Below are 14,338 nucleotides of genomic sequence, written 5' to 3'. Positions count from 1 at the left end.
GGGGGGACAAAAAGAGAGCAAGAGGAACTACTCACTTTGTGCACAATACCGTCATTATAGCGAACATAGTAATATGCTAGCGACCCCTCCACTACGTCTCCTAAGACGCGTTCAATGCCTTCATGCGCGAACTCTTCGTCAGAGTGAAGCGTGTCTTCAGCCACAGACCGATACTTCGCTTTCTGGCTCCTGGAGAGCGTAGGGAGCTCCACATAAAGCGCGTGTTTACGAAAACCGGCTCCTGGCTCGATATCGTCGTTGGTGGACACTGAGGTTTCTGCGGGGCCAGGCGCGTCCGAAGAGGCCGCACGATACGCGTTGCGTGCAGGAGAGAACAGTGCTCTAGCGTCGGGAGGATCGGATGAGGGCTCGGTCATGGTCGAGCAGCATAGACGAGACAGCAGTCAGTGAGAGAAGAGATGTATACGCGTCGCGGCGCGTCCGCAGGAAGGTGGTGCAAGCAAAAGAGCTCTGCAACAAAACGCGTCTGGCGGTGGCCACAGTCGCATCTCAGCACGTGCACATATCGCGGTAGCTGCGACTCCGAGTTGCCATCAAAGGCAATGCCGCACTGAAGAGTAACGACCACCACAGCCGTGCTGCTCTACCTCCCCCACCGACCTCTATATCATGTCTCGAATACCTGCTTACCCGCCAGACCTTGCTCGACGTACTCGGTCGCCCAGTGTGAGCGAAAATGGCGCTACCACCCGACCGCTTCAGATCAACCGCCCGCCAACACGCCCGACAACTCCAAGCGGGAGTTCCGTCACATCCGGCTCGCCTCGAGGTCCAACGCGGCCTACCCGATCAGGACTGAGAAGTCGACAAGTGTCTGAAGTCTCTGTACCTGACCGCTCGTCAATGGAGTCTCGCACGACGCGAGATTCAAGAGACGCGTACGAAGGACGACCCTCTGGATTACCGGACGGCCCCCAGTCTTCACGGTCGCGCACGATGAACGGCTCTGAACAGGCTAAGCAATGGTCTCCTGCATCTCCTCAAGCGGAAATTTCCCCGACCTCTCTTGCGGCGGTGGCGGCCTTCCAGAGCTTTGGACGGAGGAGAGGCATGTCCAACGACGACACGATGGATGCCGAATACGAGGAGCAGAAGCGGAGAGAGATTGAGATACAGAAGGCGCGCCAGAGGAGGATCAAGGAGAAGGTCCCTGGTCGACGGACGACAGGGAAAGCGAAGGCAGGGGATATTGATGGTGAGTCTTTCGGCGTGAACATGGGCGTATCCAGACGTCATGCTCATTTGGTCCCCCAGCCGTGTTGGATGAGATACGGGATGAATGGGCAGTGGTCACGAATCCTGATGTAAGTCCCGTCCGGTAGGTGCGCCGATATTCTCTGAGATTGATTGGTGTAGTTCAACCCAGTTGACCTCGCTCTGCAACTCCTGGATGAATCTTCTCTTGGTAAAGATATGGACTCCTTCCGAAGAACGAAGGATATGCTGTCACGCGCCATGAAGGGATCAGTTGACAGTGCGTAGCTTCGTTAACCCCTGAACGAGGCTGCCGACGCATCCTTTAATTTACGCGACCCCATCCAGAGCATTATCAAGCTTTCAACGCTGCTCTTCCTCATCATGCATCTCTACTCAGCCATCTGGATGCAACGCAGTCTCAGGTCAAAGAGGCCCGGAATGCTTTGCAAGAAGCAAAGGAAACGCTCGGCAGCAAGAGAGCAGATCTCGTACAATTATGGTCAAGGAACCAAACAGTCGAGGAGATGATGCGCATATTGGATCAAATGTACGTGTTTGTTTGTCATCGTAAATCTCTCCCTTGCAGTTCGATTGACGCCATCGCTGGTTTCATTCAGCGAGCACCTGAAGTCAGTGCCAGACGCCCTGGAGAGCCTCATCCTTGAGAAGCGGCTTCTGCAAGCAGCAGCTCTGCTCGTTCGCAGCCTGAAGTTGATCAACAAGCCGGATATGATGGACATTGGCGCAGTGTCAGACCTTCGTAGCTATCTAGTGGGACAAGAAACGGTTAGTCTCGGTCTGAATGCTACAGCCTTAACTACTGACGTCTGCATTCAGACCTTACGGGAGATTCTTGTTGACGAACTCCATAGTCATCTCTATCTGAAGTCTTTCTGGTGCGAGTCCAGATGGTCGGTATATTCTCCCGATCAACAAGGATGTGAGTATCGTCGTTTGAGAGCACGATCTGGGTACTCATTGCCCCCAGTCTCCAATCCCGAGGATCGTGAAGACACTAGCAGTGGCGATGGCAGACCACCATCGATGTCGTCGCCTATATCGCCAACCGCTCCGCGATCGTCGCGACTAGCCAAGTATCTAGACGATCTTGCGATCCGGCCAAATGATCCCCCATTCGATGTCAACGACACCGGCTTCAGCAAGAGTCTGTCCGTAACTGGCCTGGGTTCACTTGCATCCTCCAGTGCTCTATCTAGTCTTCCTTCTGTGAACACTCAATCACGTAACCCCGAAGCAGACTCCTTCGCATACATCGAGACCCTGCTAGAGTCGCTAGCAGTGCTCGGGAAGCTTGGCACAGGTCTTGACATCGTCGCGCAGAAACTGCCGGGCGAGATCTACTCCCTTGTTGATGCGACAGTGGAGGAAGTCTCAGAACGGGCAGAGTACGGGCGTCGAGGCTCGATCATTGGCATGGTTGACGCTGCCAATGCCACCGCAAGTCGAGCAGCCGACCTATCCTTACTTTCGTCGCCCGCCATCACGTCCAATGTGTTGGGTATCGCCGGAGTCGCCGTGGCTGCAGCAATGCAAGGTTCGCCGACAAATAGCAGACGGGTCATCCTGAACGCCACTACGTTGCGATTGACTGCTTTGGAGTCATCGACGAAGCTTCTTGACCAAGAGATTCTTCGGGACTTCTTCTGGACATTGTACTCGAAGTTCATCGCTGTAAGTGAAGGTCTGCGGGTTGTCTACGAGGTCGCCAATAGAATAGGTTCCGTACGTCTTTTATTCTCTGCCCTTCAGAATTTTTTCTTACTGCCTTTTTAGCGGAGAGACTTCAAGGATTCGTCTGGTACAAAGCCAGGTGCGCTGTTCCCCTTGGAGGAAGTCTGGACACCTATACAGGCGGAGGTTAGTTGTTACCAGCTCACGTTGGCGCATTGTCTGACCTTTGTCCAGGTTCGGACGCTGCTCAGTGACTACATCACCGATGAAGAGCAAGGGTCTGTCTCTGGTCGCAATCCAATATCGTCGATCAATGAAATCCTCCGTGAAGGGCGTTTCAGCCGGGACAAGGGGAAGGTGAGCTACCAACCGTCCTGATGCTGGTCGTTGCTGAACAGTTTGACCAGCCAATTTTCCGCTTCGCGGATACGGACACCAAGATTGCTACGAAGACGTTGCGACAGCACGAGGACGAGCTCACCCGAGTCCTCAAAGATACCGTACCCGGCCTCGTACAGGGTTCAGAGAGTGCCGTCCAAGCGACGTTAGCTGCTGTCGGTACAGACGACAGGTTGATGGGCACCGGCCAGCACCACAGGTTACTGGTCCATCCAAACGCCTTCCACGTCAGCGTATTGTTCCAGCCCACTCTAGCTTTCCTTGACCGGATATCGGATATCCTACCCTCCGGTATGGAGGCGGCTCGTGCATCAAGCGCTGTCCTCGACGAGTTCGTTCTGAAGGTCTATTTGCCCCAACTGGAGGACAAGGTGTCGACGGTATTCCACCAAACCGTCACAAGTGAGTTGTTTTGCCTTACACTCGGGACCAGTCTCATCTATGTTCCACAGGCCCGGACGCGTTTGAGCCGGATCGCGCCTCGCTGGCATTATCATCCAGACCACTGGTCAAGGCGGCCGTCCAGCTCATTGCGCTAATCAACTCTCTGTGTGTCATGTTACGGACAACGCCCTTCCATCGCGAGAACTATTCGCGTCTGATTCTGACCGTGATTGGCAAGTTCTACCAGCGGTGTAGCGATAGGTTCTCAGACCTTGTCATGGTGAAGGGAGACTCTGAGACGGCGGATGACGGTCATATCGCATTAGCTGCTCAATGGGCGCAGAAGCCTGAACTTGGGCCTTGCCTCACGGAGCTTCTCAAGCTTCTGTCTGGTAATCCCACCACAGCGGCGAAAGCGCAACTGTGTCGACAGGAAACCCATCTCGAGAACAGCCTTCTCGGCGAGGGTGCAGTGGGCAAGGACGATTTGATCGCTTCCATCCGCAATGTATCCGCCCTGGCGAGCTTATATCATAGCGTTGTGCGTATACTATGTTCTGTATCTCCTCTTGTTTCCAAACTCACCATGCTTCCCAGACATGGTTCGCCGAACAACTTGATGCTCTGAAGGCTTCACCGGACGACCCACTGCCTCACACCACACCGCACAACCTGGAACCTCCTAGTGCTCTCTCTCCGTCCACGCCGTACCTACCCACTATCCTACCACTACAAGCAAACGAACAAATCAAGCTACCACTGTCGTCTGCGATGGCCATGTACGTATCATCTCGTCCCCCATGTTCACGAAATTGCCTCTCACGAGTCTATCCCAGGCGATTCCAAGCGTTACATATGACCTACGTACAGTTGGCTGAGCTCATCCTGTACACCATCCGCATAGATGTTAGATGTCGGGTAGTCCACCATCTCGACCTTGCCCTCCGACACGTGAGCCCATCTGCATGATTCTGCGCTAGCTGATCCACTCATATATTCCTTAAAGGGTATTTATCGTATCGAGCGCGAAGCAAGTGAGCCCGACCCCCATATTGTCGACCTGAATACGGAGCTGGGCAATTCCGACGCATGTCTCACCTCCACCCTGCCAGACGTGGAACGCAAGTGAGCAACCTTGGCTCCACCATCTTTACGGTCAGGCGTGCTGACATCCGTACTCAGGTTCGCCTTCGAGGGCATTGGCCACTTGATGCAATACCTCTTGATCTCGAATGCTCGTTACATACAAGTTGCGAACGAATTCGGTATTAAGAAGATGATGAGGAACATGTTGGCGCTCCAGCAAAATATCAAGACTATCATGGATGACAGCAGCAGCACGCAATTCGATCGCGCCAAGCGATACTACTCACTGTTCCTGCTCTCGCCTCCAGTATGTAGCACGCGCGCATGCATGATTCCTCTTGCTGAAGGTCCTTCAGGAGTTGCTGGATGCCGTCCGGCAAAAGCAAGAATTCACCTTCGACGAATACAAGGCGATCCTCGACCTTCAGTGTGGTGTCGAGCCCAGTCGCACCGGCGGCGTGGCCCAGGCCGCAGACCGCAACTACAACATGTACCTCATTGAGCTCCATGGGCTGGAGCTAGAGAATTCGGCGGACGCAAGCTGACAGATGCCCTGACGGACGACTGCTATGGCGATTTTTGGGAGTATTTATGCATTTTTTTTTCGTTCCTAGCTTTGTTGGATACCACACTGTACTATCTCGTCAACAAATAACTTTTCACTTGCTCCGGCTGCTCTCTACCCCCTTCGTACACTTTCGCTGCAATCGCGTTCCTGTGCAAGACGCATCCATGCCATACTGGCAGAACCTGCGATAGCACGAATAGTACCATGTTGTTTAGCGGCATGTTGCGAAAGTGAGACTCGAAAGCGACCTCGCAGCCCTACAGTGTTTACTGCGATGTTGCGCGTTGCAGCCTGGACGTCGTCTCCCTGACGAGCGAGAGGGCTATAGGTGAGAACTGGAATCCGACACAGTAGCTGTTGATACCGGCGTTGCAGGAATCTCCGAGGGAGGTGCGATTCGAACCTCGGTCGAGGCGGGATGGCATCCGGTAAGAGATGTGACGCGTGCTGGTTCTCCGAGCATTGCAAGAGGGACGGAGATGCAAGGGCTTCCACCTCCTCGAAAACTCCGGAATCCTGCAGCCCGATGCTTCGAATTCCAGCGCGAGTCAAAGAAGGTTTATCGAACTTGTGCACCACGCCGTCACCTGATGTGGCAGGCTCTACGATTGCCACCTGCAGCGGGTAGTTCGTCTTCTTCAGCTCTTGGTTGAAAAATCGCCACCGAGCATTGACTTCTCGACGCTTGCTGAATGGTCCTAATATGCGGTATTCTGCCGAACTGGAGTCGAGCCGTTCGGGAGGGATTGTGGAAGGCACGAGAAGGGCACTCGGTTTGAGGGCCTTCCGAACACGAGCGAGATCGGATGTGACCAAGGCCTTCAACTCTGTCGACCACACAGGTGGGCGTGAAGACTCTACCCTGCGGACTATTCGTGGTGGAAGGGGTGCGCCTGGTTCTGTCCGGAGAGGCTATGAAGTTCCCGATGAGTCCGATATTTCAATGATGGTCATTCTATTAGACTCTTACTTCCATGATCTCCCATTTCAGTTGACCTCGTCGACCATACGCCGTGTCGAGGACATACTGGAGGTGGCCGACGTGGCCCTCATTCGCGCCCGTCAATTTCCGCAAATTCTGATAGCCAGATTGAGTCGTGCCGTCTACCGTATACATGAGATCCTACCTTCTGTACTCTGCTGAGCTTAGTATCATGGATATGTTCGAGCTGGGGGTCAAGACAGGCCCGCACATCGTCACCAATCTTCAGGCGGAAGAACCGGCTGAACAAGTCCTTCCGTGAGCCGAGAGCGACACGTATTACTCCGTGACTCACCGAAGATATTCAGTGGGGAGCCGCCTGACCTCCCGAAGACACGACCTATACAAAGAGTATATGGCCTTTGCTTTGCCGTTCATATGGCGTTTCAAATCCTCGACAACCCCTCGGGGTGCTGCCGTTTAGTTGTTCTAGTGCTGGTGGCGGAGCTACGCAAGCAGCACAGACGCTGGTCACCTGGCAGTTGGACTGGGCGCCTTCGGAACTCAAAGTTACTCAACTCCTTCTTTCAATTTGGCAGATCTGCATGCATACTTCCGGAAGCATACACATGCTGCACCACGGAGTGACCGAGTTTCGAATTGTGACTGTTGTTATAGGGGTATGAGAGTGGTCGACGGGAGCCAATGGTGAGTACTAACATAAGTTGGGACCGCCGTTCTGGTTGTTTTCGGAGGTATTACTCGCGTTGGAGACGACTCTCGGTGATCTCGCTGTCTTCATCGACGTCGGTCTAAAAATACGTTGGCCCACGGGCTCTCGTGAACAACTCGGGTACGTTAAGCAAACCAGATAGTTCTCGGATAAACTCTCCACGCAAGCATGAATACTCGAGTGCTACTGTCCGTGGTTTGTCCGCAAAGCTGCGGTCTCTGTGAGCGGTAGCCAAGGGAGCCCGCCTATATAACCTGGGTGTCAAGATGCCGTAGGACACACAGCTTGCCTCTTCGACTTGACACGATGAAGTACGCAGGATCCCTGTTGGCAATAGTATCGTTGGCCTTTGCCCAACAGCAGGCGGTACGTTATCTTGCGATAAATATGCCATACGGGCCTCCAACTGATATGGGTAGAGTGCAGGAATACCAACAGTGCGGCGGTATCAACTTCTGTATGCGTCAAGTCACAACTACGCAGTTTTAACAGCGCTGACGAACATTCAGCCGGCAGCACGGAGTGCGTTTCTGGTACCGTGTGTACGAAGTTGAATGATTGTGAGTAGCACAACGCATGGTTTTCATTCGTTACTCATGACAGTGCAGATTACTCCCAGTGCCTGCCGGGTGCGGCGGCTCCCGCTCCGACAGGCTCCTCTCTGCCAAGGCTGGGAGGTGTGAACACTGCTGGATACGACTTCAGTGTCGTGAGTAGTGCCACAATAGCGCACAGATGAATGTTCACAGCCTGATGCAATTTGCAGGCAACAGATGGGAGCTTCAATGGCACAGGTACGTACGTGCATCATCACGATCTTCTGTACTTTGACTCGGAGGCGTCCTCTAGGTGTGACTCCTCCACCTGCCCAGTTCACCCACTTCGCCAACGAAGGCGCTAACCTCTTCCGCATTCGTGAGTGATTGTGCAATAAGATCAATGTGGCCTTTCGTTGATATCAATTACGTAGCGTTCGGTACGATTCTAGCTGAGTCTCGCCGATCGTGAGCACTCATGATCACAACAGCTTGGCAGCTCATGACGCCTCAGGTCGGCGGACAAATCAACGAGACTTGGTTCAGCTCGTTCTACGACCCCACCGTCCAGGCAGCCCTCGCGTCGAGCCCTAACACCCATGTCATCATCGACCTGGTAGGTGCTGTTTACCCCTCAGATATGAGAGATGCTGAAGGTAAATCTACAGCACAACTATGCCCGTTGGAACGGCGCAATCATCGCTCAAGGTGGCCCAACCAACGATCAGTTTACGTCAATCTGGACGCAACTGGCCCAGAAGTACGGCAGCAACGAACGTGTCATCTTGTGGGACATTCGTTTGCATCCATCAGGGTTCTCTCACTCACTCTCCGGACCATAGCGGAATTATGAACGAGCCTCACGACGTCCCAAGTGTCTCCACCTGGGTCGATTCCGTTCAGCAAGTCGTCAATGCTGTCCGCGCCGCTGGCTCGACGAACTTCCTGCTTCTGCCGGGATCCAGCTGGTCTTCCGCTCAGGCTTTCCCCACCGAGGCAGGCCCCCTGCTTGTCAAGGTTACGGACCCCCTCGGCGATAACAGCAAGCTCATCTTCGATGGTAAGGCGTCCAAGAGCTCATCTCATGATAACTGGAGACCTGATCGCAGTGAATGGCCACAGTGCACAAGTACCTCGACAGCGACAACAGTGGCACTCACCCCGATTGCACCACGGTATGGACTCTTGATTGTATATTGTTAACGCAGCTTCTCATCCAGTGACCCAGGACAACGTCCAAGTCTTCCAGGACCTGGTTAACTTCTTGCAGGCTAACGGCAACCGCCAGGCCATCTTAAGCGAGACCGGCGGAGGCAACACTGCCAGCTGTGAGACTCTGTAAGTAGTTTAAAAAGGATTCGAAAAGGTATGGCACTCACAGAAATGTGTCCATAGATTGGCCAACGAACTCGCGTTCGTCAAGAACAACTTCCCCACTATGGTTGGGTTCTCAGTCTGGGCCGCCGGTGCATTCGACACCACCTATGTTCTTACCCAGACCCCCTTCGTTAACGGCACTGACCAAGCCTTATGGACCGCTGCTGGTAAGATTCCCCTTCCCATAACTGCGATACTTCGTGTGATTGACACGTCTGGTCGTAGTCAAGCCGAACTTGCCCTGAAAGTCTCAGTGGAGTGCAACGGAGTTCTAGGTGTAGAATATGTATCTATGAGTGACTGTAGTCCTCGCTGCATGCTTCAGATTGAATGGCGATACTCCGAACACTATGGCTGCCAAATGTAGAACAACACTGATGAAGTGATCGGACAATCTGTCTGACTGATCACAAGATCTGAAGATCTGACCTCATCCCCGAGCGCCAGAAGGTGGCTGCTCACTCATACTGTTCCTCCTCCGCCTCCGCTTGTGCCCCAGCAGTATTCAGCTATGGTATGGGAGTGTGCTGCAAAGAGAAAGCCTCAATGTTGACTGAAAATGCTCGCAGGCACCCAAAGGCCGAAACCTCAATCCAAGCGGCCTGGGTAGGGCGATCATCAACAAGAAAACGAAAGATGCCAGGATAGCTCGCGAGACGGGACTGGCATGTGTCCTATCAGATGTATCACTGAAAAGTGTAGCTAACGTGACACACCGCAGTACACGACGGACCTGGATTCTACCTCTCGACTGCAGTCCATTACGCAAGAGCGAGACCTCGATGAGTTCCTGAACACAGCCCAGCTTGCTGGGACCGACTTCACAGCAGGTATGTCGCATGCATTGTGTATCACTTGCTGCATTCGAGCATGCTGCATTAGAGAGGAGGAATGTCAAGATCATTGCCGCCGCGGCGAATGCCAATCCATACCTCCTGTCGGAGGAAGAGGAGATGAATACCCTACGTAAACAGAACGAAAACAAGCAGCGCTTGCGCGTACCCCGCAGACCGCCATGGACGAAGAACATGACCACAGTGCAGTTGGACAGGCAGGAGAAGGATGCGTTTTTGGAGTGGAGGAGAGGTCTTGCCGAGTGCGTCCCGCATTTGCTCTCCTTTTTGGTGCTTGTCCGACGAATCGCCTTCTCATTCTGGCAGGCTGCAAGATCGTGACAAGTTCCTGCTTACCCCCTTCGAGCGCAACATCGAAGTCTGGCGGCAACTTTGGCGTGTTCTCGAACGTTCCCATCTCGTTGTACAAATTGTGGATGCAAGGAATCCCCTTCGTTTCAGGTGCGAAGATCTCGAGGCATATGTCCAAGATGTTGAGGGGGCGGAAGGAGAGGCTGGAACTGGGAAGGGAAAGCGTAGAAGTCTGCTTCTCATCAATAAGGCGGATTTGCTCACCGCGAAGCAGAGGTGTGTAAGAAATCCCAGGTTTCGCCGAAAGTGTCCTGATAAACTGTCTATTTCAGGAAGCTCTGGGCAGACTACTTCGATGCGCAGAATGTGAAGTACGCATTCTTCTCCGCTGCCAATGCTGCTGCTCTACAGGAGGCGAGACGTGAAGCGGCGACAGCAGCAGAGCAGGGGCAGCTACAAGGGGAAGAACAGACAGCGTTGGGTGGACCATCTACGGAAGCGGATGCTGCACCGTCTGTGGCGACCCCAACTATCGATGCGGAGGGCGACGAGGACGATGCTGATGAGTTAGATGGCGACAATTCCGCCGAATCGTCGGAGGACGAGTATTCATCTGACGAATCTGACGATGGCGGCGCCTTCCTACCCATAGAAGAGGGCCCGGACGCGCAAGACCCGCGGACAAAGGTACTATCTGTGTTGGAACTGGAGGACCTGTTTGTGAATAGCGCACCGGACCTGTCTAGTACGTCTGCCATCTGCTGTCCAGACATGCGCTTGCTGACTTCAAGCAGCTTTCACCGACTCTTCAGGACAGCATCCGACGAAGCTTGTTATTGGTCTGGTCGGATATCCCAACGTAGGCAAGTCAAGTACCATCAACGCCTTGATCGGAGAGAAGAAAGTCAGTGTATCGTCGACTCCGGGCAAGACAAAGCACTTCCAGACTATCCATCTGTCGCCCAGCCTCGTTCTCTGTGACTGCCCCGGTCTCGTTTTCCCTCAATTTGCGACGACGAAGGCGGGCCTTGTCTGTGATGGCGTTCTGCCCATAGACCAGATGCGCGAGTACACTGCTCCCACTGCCTTGGTGGTTAAACGCATACCTAAGGAAGTGCTTGAGGCTACCTATGGCTTGGCGATTCGCACCAAAAGCGTCGAGGAAGGCGGTGATGGGAGTATCACGGGCACTGACCTCTTGATTGCGTATGCCAGTACGTCTATCTGTGGTTCATCTTGGAAGTCATGCTAATTCACAACTGTTTAGTCGCGAGAGGATTTACGCGATCCGGCCAGGGCAATCCTGACGAGGCTCGAGCTGCACGTTACATCCTCAAAGATTACGTGAACGCCAAGTTGCTATACTGCCACCCGCCACCGAGTATTCCAGAGGATGAGTTCAATGAAGAGACACGTCAGCTCGCTCTTCGGCGCGCAATCGGTAAGAAGCGTGCGCCGACAACGCGAGTCGTCAAGAACGCGGACACCTTCGTTGGCGCCGCGACCCCCGACGGCTCGGCTCCCTCCGTGAACCAGTCTAACAAGAGCCGCAAGCTTGACCAGGACTTCTTTGCGACTAGCGGGACGCTTTCGTCTCGACCGTTCGTTCAGGGAGCCAGGGCGCAAGGGCAGGAGTTCTCCCGAGCCAAGCTGTACCCTCACCAGAACATGGTTGCAGATGACGGGACGCCTCTGACTGGGAGAAGAGCGCGGATTGCTGCTGTGCTTGCTGCTGGTGGCGACGTCGCCCCCGGAAAGAAGCAACACAAGCGGATGAAACGAGTGAAGCAGAGGAGTGGCAAGGGTTACGATGACTACTAAAGAGGCGAGTTCATGTATCAACTATTCTGCTGTAGCCCTAGGATGTTCTATCTGTGCAGCATGTGTTCTGCAGCCTGCTTGCTTATTTGACGCCCCCTGCTTGCAAGGAGGTCGCGAGCGAGTGTTCTGTTCGGCTCCTTCCACGTGACCGATGTACAATCTCTACCGTCCCCGCTCCCTCAGCCTGGCAGCTTACTCTCTCCCACCACCTGCCCAGCTATCGCACTTGTATTCCTCGGTAGTCACCATGTCGACATCATCGAGCTCTCGCACAGTCACAAGGAAAATGTCTCGCAGCACGCACGTTGACGAGCCTCAGGAGGATGCCTCGGAGTCGGCGGCTGCGATCCCAGCGACTATATGCGCGAAGTTCATGACCACAAACCACAGCGGCCACAAAGAAGGTATGGTGGTGGGCGTGATTGATTGAACATGTGTTCATGACGCATATACAGCGCTATTGCTCAGTGTCGACAAGCCACTCACGATAGGGAGGAGTCCTGCTTGGTATGCGCCTCGGAAGAACCGACGGAAGCTCGTGGCTGATGCGCTGATACCTTAACAGTTCTTACGTTGTGCCAGATGCAGTCGTATCGGGTCTTCACTGCAAGCTATATGCGTGAGTGAATGAGTCTTCCTAGCATTCTGCGCTGTCACAGGACGTGCCCATCCTGCCTTTAGGGTACGTTCCAGTAACGGGGGCGTTATCATATCATGCCATGTGAGTCGAACAGCGGGATTGTACCGTGGTCGAGCTGAAATGTGTTCATGTCGCCATAGGACCTCTCGACCAATGGCCTCATCCTCAATGGCCACCGTATACGCAAAACTTCTGTCCTTCTGATGGATGGAGACCTCCTCGAGATACCGTCCTCCCAGAGTAAGAATTTCAGCATCTCATATAGGTCGCATGATCGTTGATCCCGGCCGATCACTAGAGTTCGAGTGTGCCTTGCTACACAAAGAGCCTGAGCAGATGGTTAATATCTTCGACCCTACACCACCAAGGCAACCGTCGCTGAAGAAGAAAGTATGCGCTTCTCACTTGCCTTGCACTATTTAATCATGCATCATAACCAACTGCGATAGAGGATCGATCGCTACCTTGTCACCTCACACTGTTTGGGGAGCGGCAGCTTCGCAACGGTCCACCTCGCCATGGACACATCCGCTTTCAAACAGGTCGCCTGCAAGTGCATCAAGCGCAAGGTCAGCGATAAAGTGGAGAAGATCAGGAAAGAAGTGGACATCCTCCTTAATCTTTCGCACGTATGTGTATCGTCCGCTGGATGCATGCGCCCGTTGAAGTTGCCTGCATAGCCCAACATCAACACTGTCCGCGCAGCGACACACGACAACAACTTCCTGCACGTGGTTCTTGCTAGCATGAACCGCTGATACTCATACGCCTTCCCTCTAGTTACATCTTCCTGGAACTCTGCACTGGAGGGGATCTATTCTCATATATAGTCAGCCATACCGACAGTCAGCTTTGTCAAGCGGAAGCCAAGTATATTATGTACCAGCTCCTCAAGGGCCTCAAGTATCTACACGATCGACTGATTTCTCATCGGGGTACGTTATTCTCCAGCACCCTCACGAGGCATTCTAACATACTGCATGTAGATCTGAAGGTAAGTCATAGATAACTACCATATCATGCTGCTAACGGTGGGCTTCGTGGCCCGTCAGCCGGAAAACATCCTTCTACACGCTCCTGGTCCGTATCCCCGCATACAAATTGCTGACTTTGGTCTGGCACGACCCAAAGCATACCAAGAGACCTTCAACGTTTGCGGCACCGTATCCTATCTCCCTCCCGAAGGCGTCCTCGCTCTGGATCACAAACATCTCAGCTATGTCGGCATGCCCTCTGACTGTTGGAGCTCAGGTGTGATCATGTACATTATGCTCGCGTACGTCCCTCCTGTCTGGGCGTCAGCGGCAACAACTAACAGTCGCTCAGAGGTACACATCCTTTTGACTTCGGCAAGGTGGATGGAGAGTCGGAGTACTACTCGTATATGCCCTCCGAAGACTGCGAAGATTCACAGTACTCACAAGAGTCTGTACGGGCCGATCAGCTCGTCAAGCGCCGCATTGTCAACGGAGAAGTCGAGTTTCCGGGAGTGTTGTGGGATAAGATGCCTCAAGGTACGTTGTCCACTTGCCAATGCTGATTGAACGCAGTGCTGACTTCTATTGATAGCCCGAGAACTCTGCGGCGACTTGCTCATCTACGATTCCTTGGACCGCGCGACCGCGCAGACTGCGCTCCGTCACCCTTGGTTCTCGGCGGAACTGTTGGACCTGGAACTTGCGTACCGATCGCGGATTGGCTCTGAATGACCACCGAACGGCACTCTCTAGGCGACAGACACTCAGGATCGCTCTCGCTGCGTCTCGACTCTCTTCTGGCTCTCGTAGTGCTGTTATCAACTCGTCAATGTTTGATCA

The 14,338-nt window shown here is 53.7% G+C and overlaps 6 protein-coding genes across 6 annotated transcripts in view; 4 read left to right on the top strand and 2 right to left on the bottom strand.

The window, feature by feature from the left end:
- L226DRAFT_475735 (uncharacterized protein) overlaps positions 1-450 on the bottom strand; it is a 6,749-nt gene extending 6,299 nt beyond the window's left edge. Inside the window, exon 1 of the mRNA XM_067676683.1 lies at positions 36-450. Coding sequence (XP_067542911.1) covers positions 36-377 — 342 coding nt within the window. The 5' untranslated portion in view covers positions 378-450. The remainder of the gene's footprint in view (positions 1-35) is intronic.
- A 621-nt stretch (positions 451-1,071) lies between these two features.
- On the top strand, positions 1,072-5,324 carry L226DRAFT_541685 (uncharacterized protein; the record flags this gene model as incomplete). The annotated part of the gene is made up of 16 exons (XM_067682081.1): positions 1,072-1,216; positions 1,276-1,325; positions 1,378-1,495; positions 1,564-1,765; positions 1,836-2,004; positions 2,056-2,158; positions 2,207-2,961; positions 3,013-3,096; positions 3,145-3,267; positions 3,318-3,711; positions 3,762-4,234; positions 4,291-4,472; positions 4,530-4,644; positions 4,700-4,818; positions 4,876-5,086; positions 5,136-5,324. 16 exons carry the CDS (start codon positions 1,072-1,074, stop codon positions 5,322-5,324), a joined length of 3,432 nt encoding a protein of 1,143 aa, XP_067542910.1.
- L226DRAFT_23149 (uncharacterized protein) lies at positions 5,136-6,763 on the bottom strand. Its single transcript, XM_067673098.1, has 4 exons — positions 6,625-6,763; positions 6,475-6,571; positions 6,318-6,425; positions 5,136-6,259 (listed from the first exon to the last, which is right to left on the bottom strand). The coding sequence occupies exons 1-4, from the start codon at positions 6,705-6,707 to the stop codon at positions 5,459-5,461; spliced, it is 1,089 nt and encodes a 362-aa protein (XP_067542909.1). The 5' UTR covers positions 6,708-6,763; the 3' UTR covers positions 5,136-5,458.
- Positions 6,764-7,298: 535 nt separating this feature from the next.
- Positions 7,299-9,265, top strand: L226DRAFT_607472 (cellulase-domain-containing protein). Its single transcript, XM_067685810.1, has 14 exons — positions 7,299-7,368; positions 7,429-7,459; positions 7,512-7,562; positions 7,611-7,711; positions 7,769-7,796; positions 7,852-7,917; positions 7,973-7,978; positions 8,030-8,154; positions 8,207-8,325; positions 8,381-8,598; positions 8,661-8,713; positions 8,767-8,876; positions 8,934-9,082; positions 9,141-9,265. Exons 1-14 carry the CDS (start codon positions 7,309-7,311, stop codon positions 9,158-9,160), a joined length of 1,137 nt encoding a protein of 378 aa, XP_067542908.1. The 5' UTR covers positions 7,299-7,308; the 3' UTR covers positions 9,161-9,265.
- Positions 9,266-9,381: 116 nt separating this feature from the next.
- Positions 9,382-12,085, top strand: L226DRAFT_528513 (P-loop containing nucleoside triphosphate hydrolase protein). Its single transcript, XM_067679382.1, has 8 exons — positions 9,382-9,429; positions 9,485-9,580; positions 9,637-9,745; positions 9,798-10,011; positions 10,076-10,336; positions 10,393-10,805; positions 10,855-11,274; positions 11,328-12,085. Exons 1-8 carry the CDS (start codon positions 9,427-9,429, stop codon positions 11,879-11,881), a joined length of 2,070 nt encoding a protein of 689 aa, XP_067542907.1. The 5' UTR covers positions 9,382-9,426; the 3' UTR covers positions 11,882-12,085.
- An 82-nt stretch (positions 12,086-12,167) lies between these two features.
- Positions 12,168-14,230, top strand: L226DRAFT_549192 (kinase-like protein; the record flags this gene model as incomplete). Its single annotated transcript, XM_067682655.1, has 12 exons — positions 12,168-12,285; positions 12,337-12,388; positions 12,447-12,500; positions 12,563-12,602; positions 12,662-12,761; positions 12,820-12,911; positions 12,971-13,150; positions 13,202-13,248; positions 13,302-13,456; positions 13,527-13,797; positions 13,848-14,035; positions 14,091-14,230. 12 exons carry the CDS (start codon positions 12,168-12,170, stop codon positions 14,228-14,230), a joined length of 1,437 nt encoding a protein of 478 aa, XP_067542906.1.
- Between the last annotated feature and the right edge of the window lie 108 nt (positions 14,231-14,338).

The sequence above is a fragment of the Lentinus tigrinus genome, assembly GCF_003813185.1.
Source record: "Lentinus tigrinus ALCF2SS1-7 unplaced genomic scaffold L226scaffold_1, whole genome shotgun sequence".
NCBI classification, from domain to species: domain Eukaryota; kingdom Fungi; phylum Basidiomycota; class Agaricomycetes; order Polyporales; family Polyporaceae; genus Lentinus; species Lentinus tigrinus.
The sequence above is the reverse complement of the archived record's forward strand: the minus strand, read 5'-3'. Positions and strand labels throughout refer to the sequence as shown.

Excerpts from the sequence above, each read along its gene's own strand:
- L226DRAFT_23149 (XM_067673098.1), bottom strand. The coding sequence starts at position 6,707 with ATGAACGGCAAAGCAAAGGCCATATACTCTTTGTATAGGTCGTGTCTT. Across the intron at positions 6,572-6,624 it reads CTCCCCACTGAATATCTTCG|CCGGTTCTTCCGCCTGAAGA; the intron begins GTGAGTCACGGA and ends GGACTTGTTCAG. Across the intron at positions 6,426-6,474 it reads AGCTCAGCAGAGTACAGAAG|AATTTGCGGAAATTGACGGG; the intron begins GTAGGATCTCAT and ends TCTGGCTATCAG.
- L226DRAFT_607472 (XM_067685810.1), top strand. The coding sequence starts at position 7,309 with ATGAAGTACGCAGGATCCCTGTTGGCAATAGTATCGTTGGCCTTTGCC. Across the intron at positions 8,599-8,660 it reads CAGCAAGCTCATCTTCGATG|TGCACAAGTACCTCGACAGC; the intron begins GTAAGGCGTCCA and ends GAATGGCCACAG. Across the intron at positions 9,083-9,140 it reads AGCCTTATGGACCGCTGCTG|TCAAGCCGAACTTGCCCTGA; the intron begins GTAAGATTCCCC and ends GTCTGGTCGTAG.
- L226DRAFT_528513 (XM_067679382.1), top strand. Across the intron at positions 9,581-9,636 it reads TAGCTCGCGAGACGGGACTG|TACACGACGGACCTGGATTC; the intron begins GCATGTGTCCTA and ends GACACACCGCAG. Across the intron at positions 11,275-11,327 it reads CCTCTTGATTGCGTATGCCA|TCGCGAGAGGATTTACGCGA; the intron begins GTACGTCTATCT and ends ACAACTGTTTAG.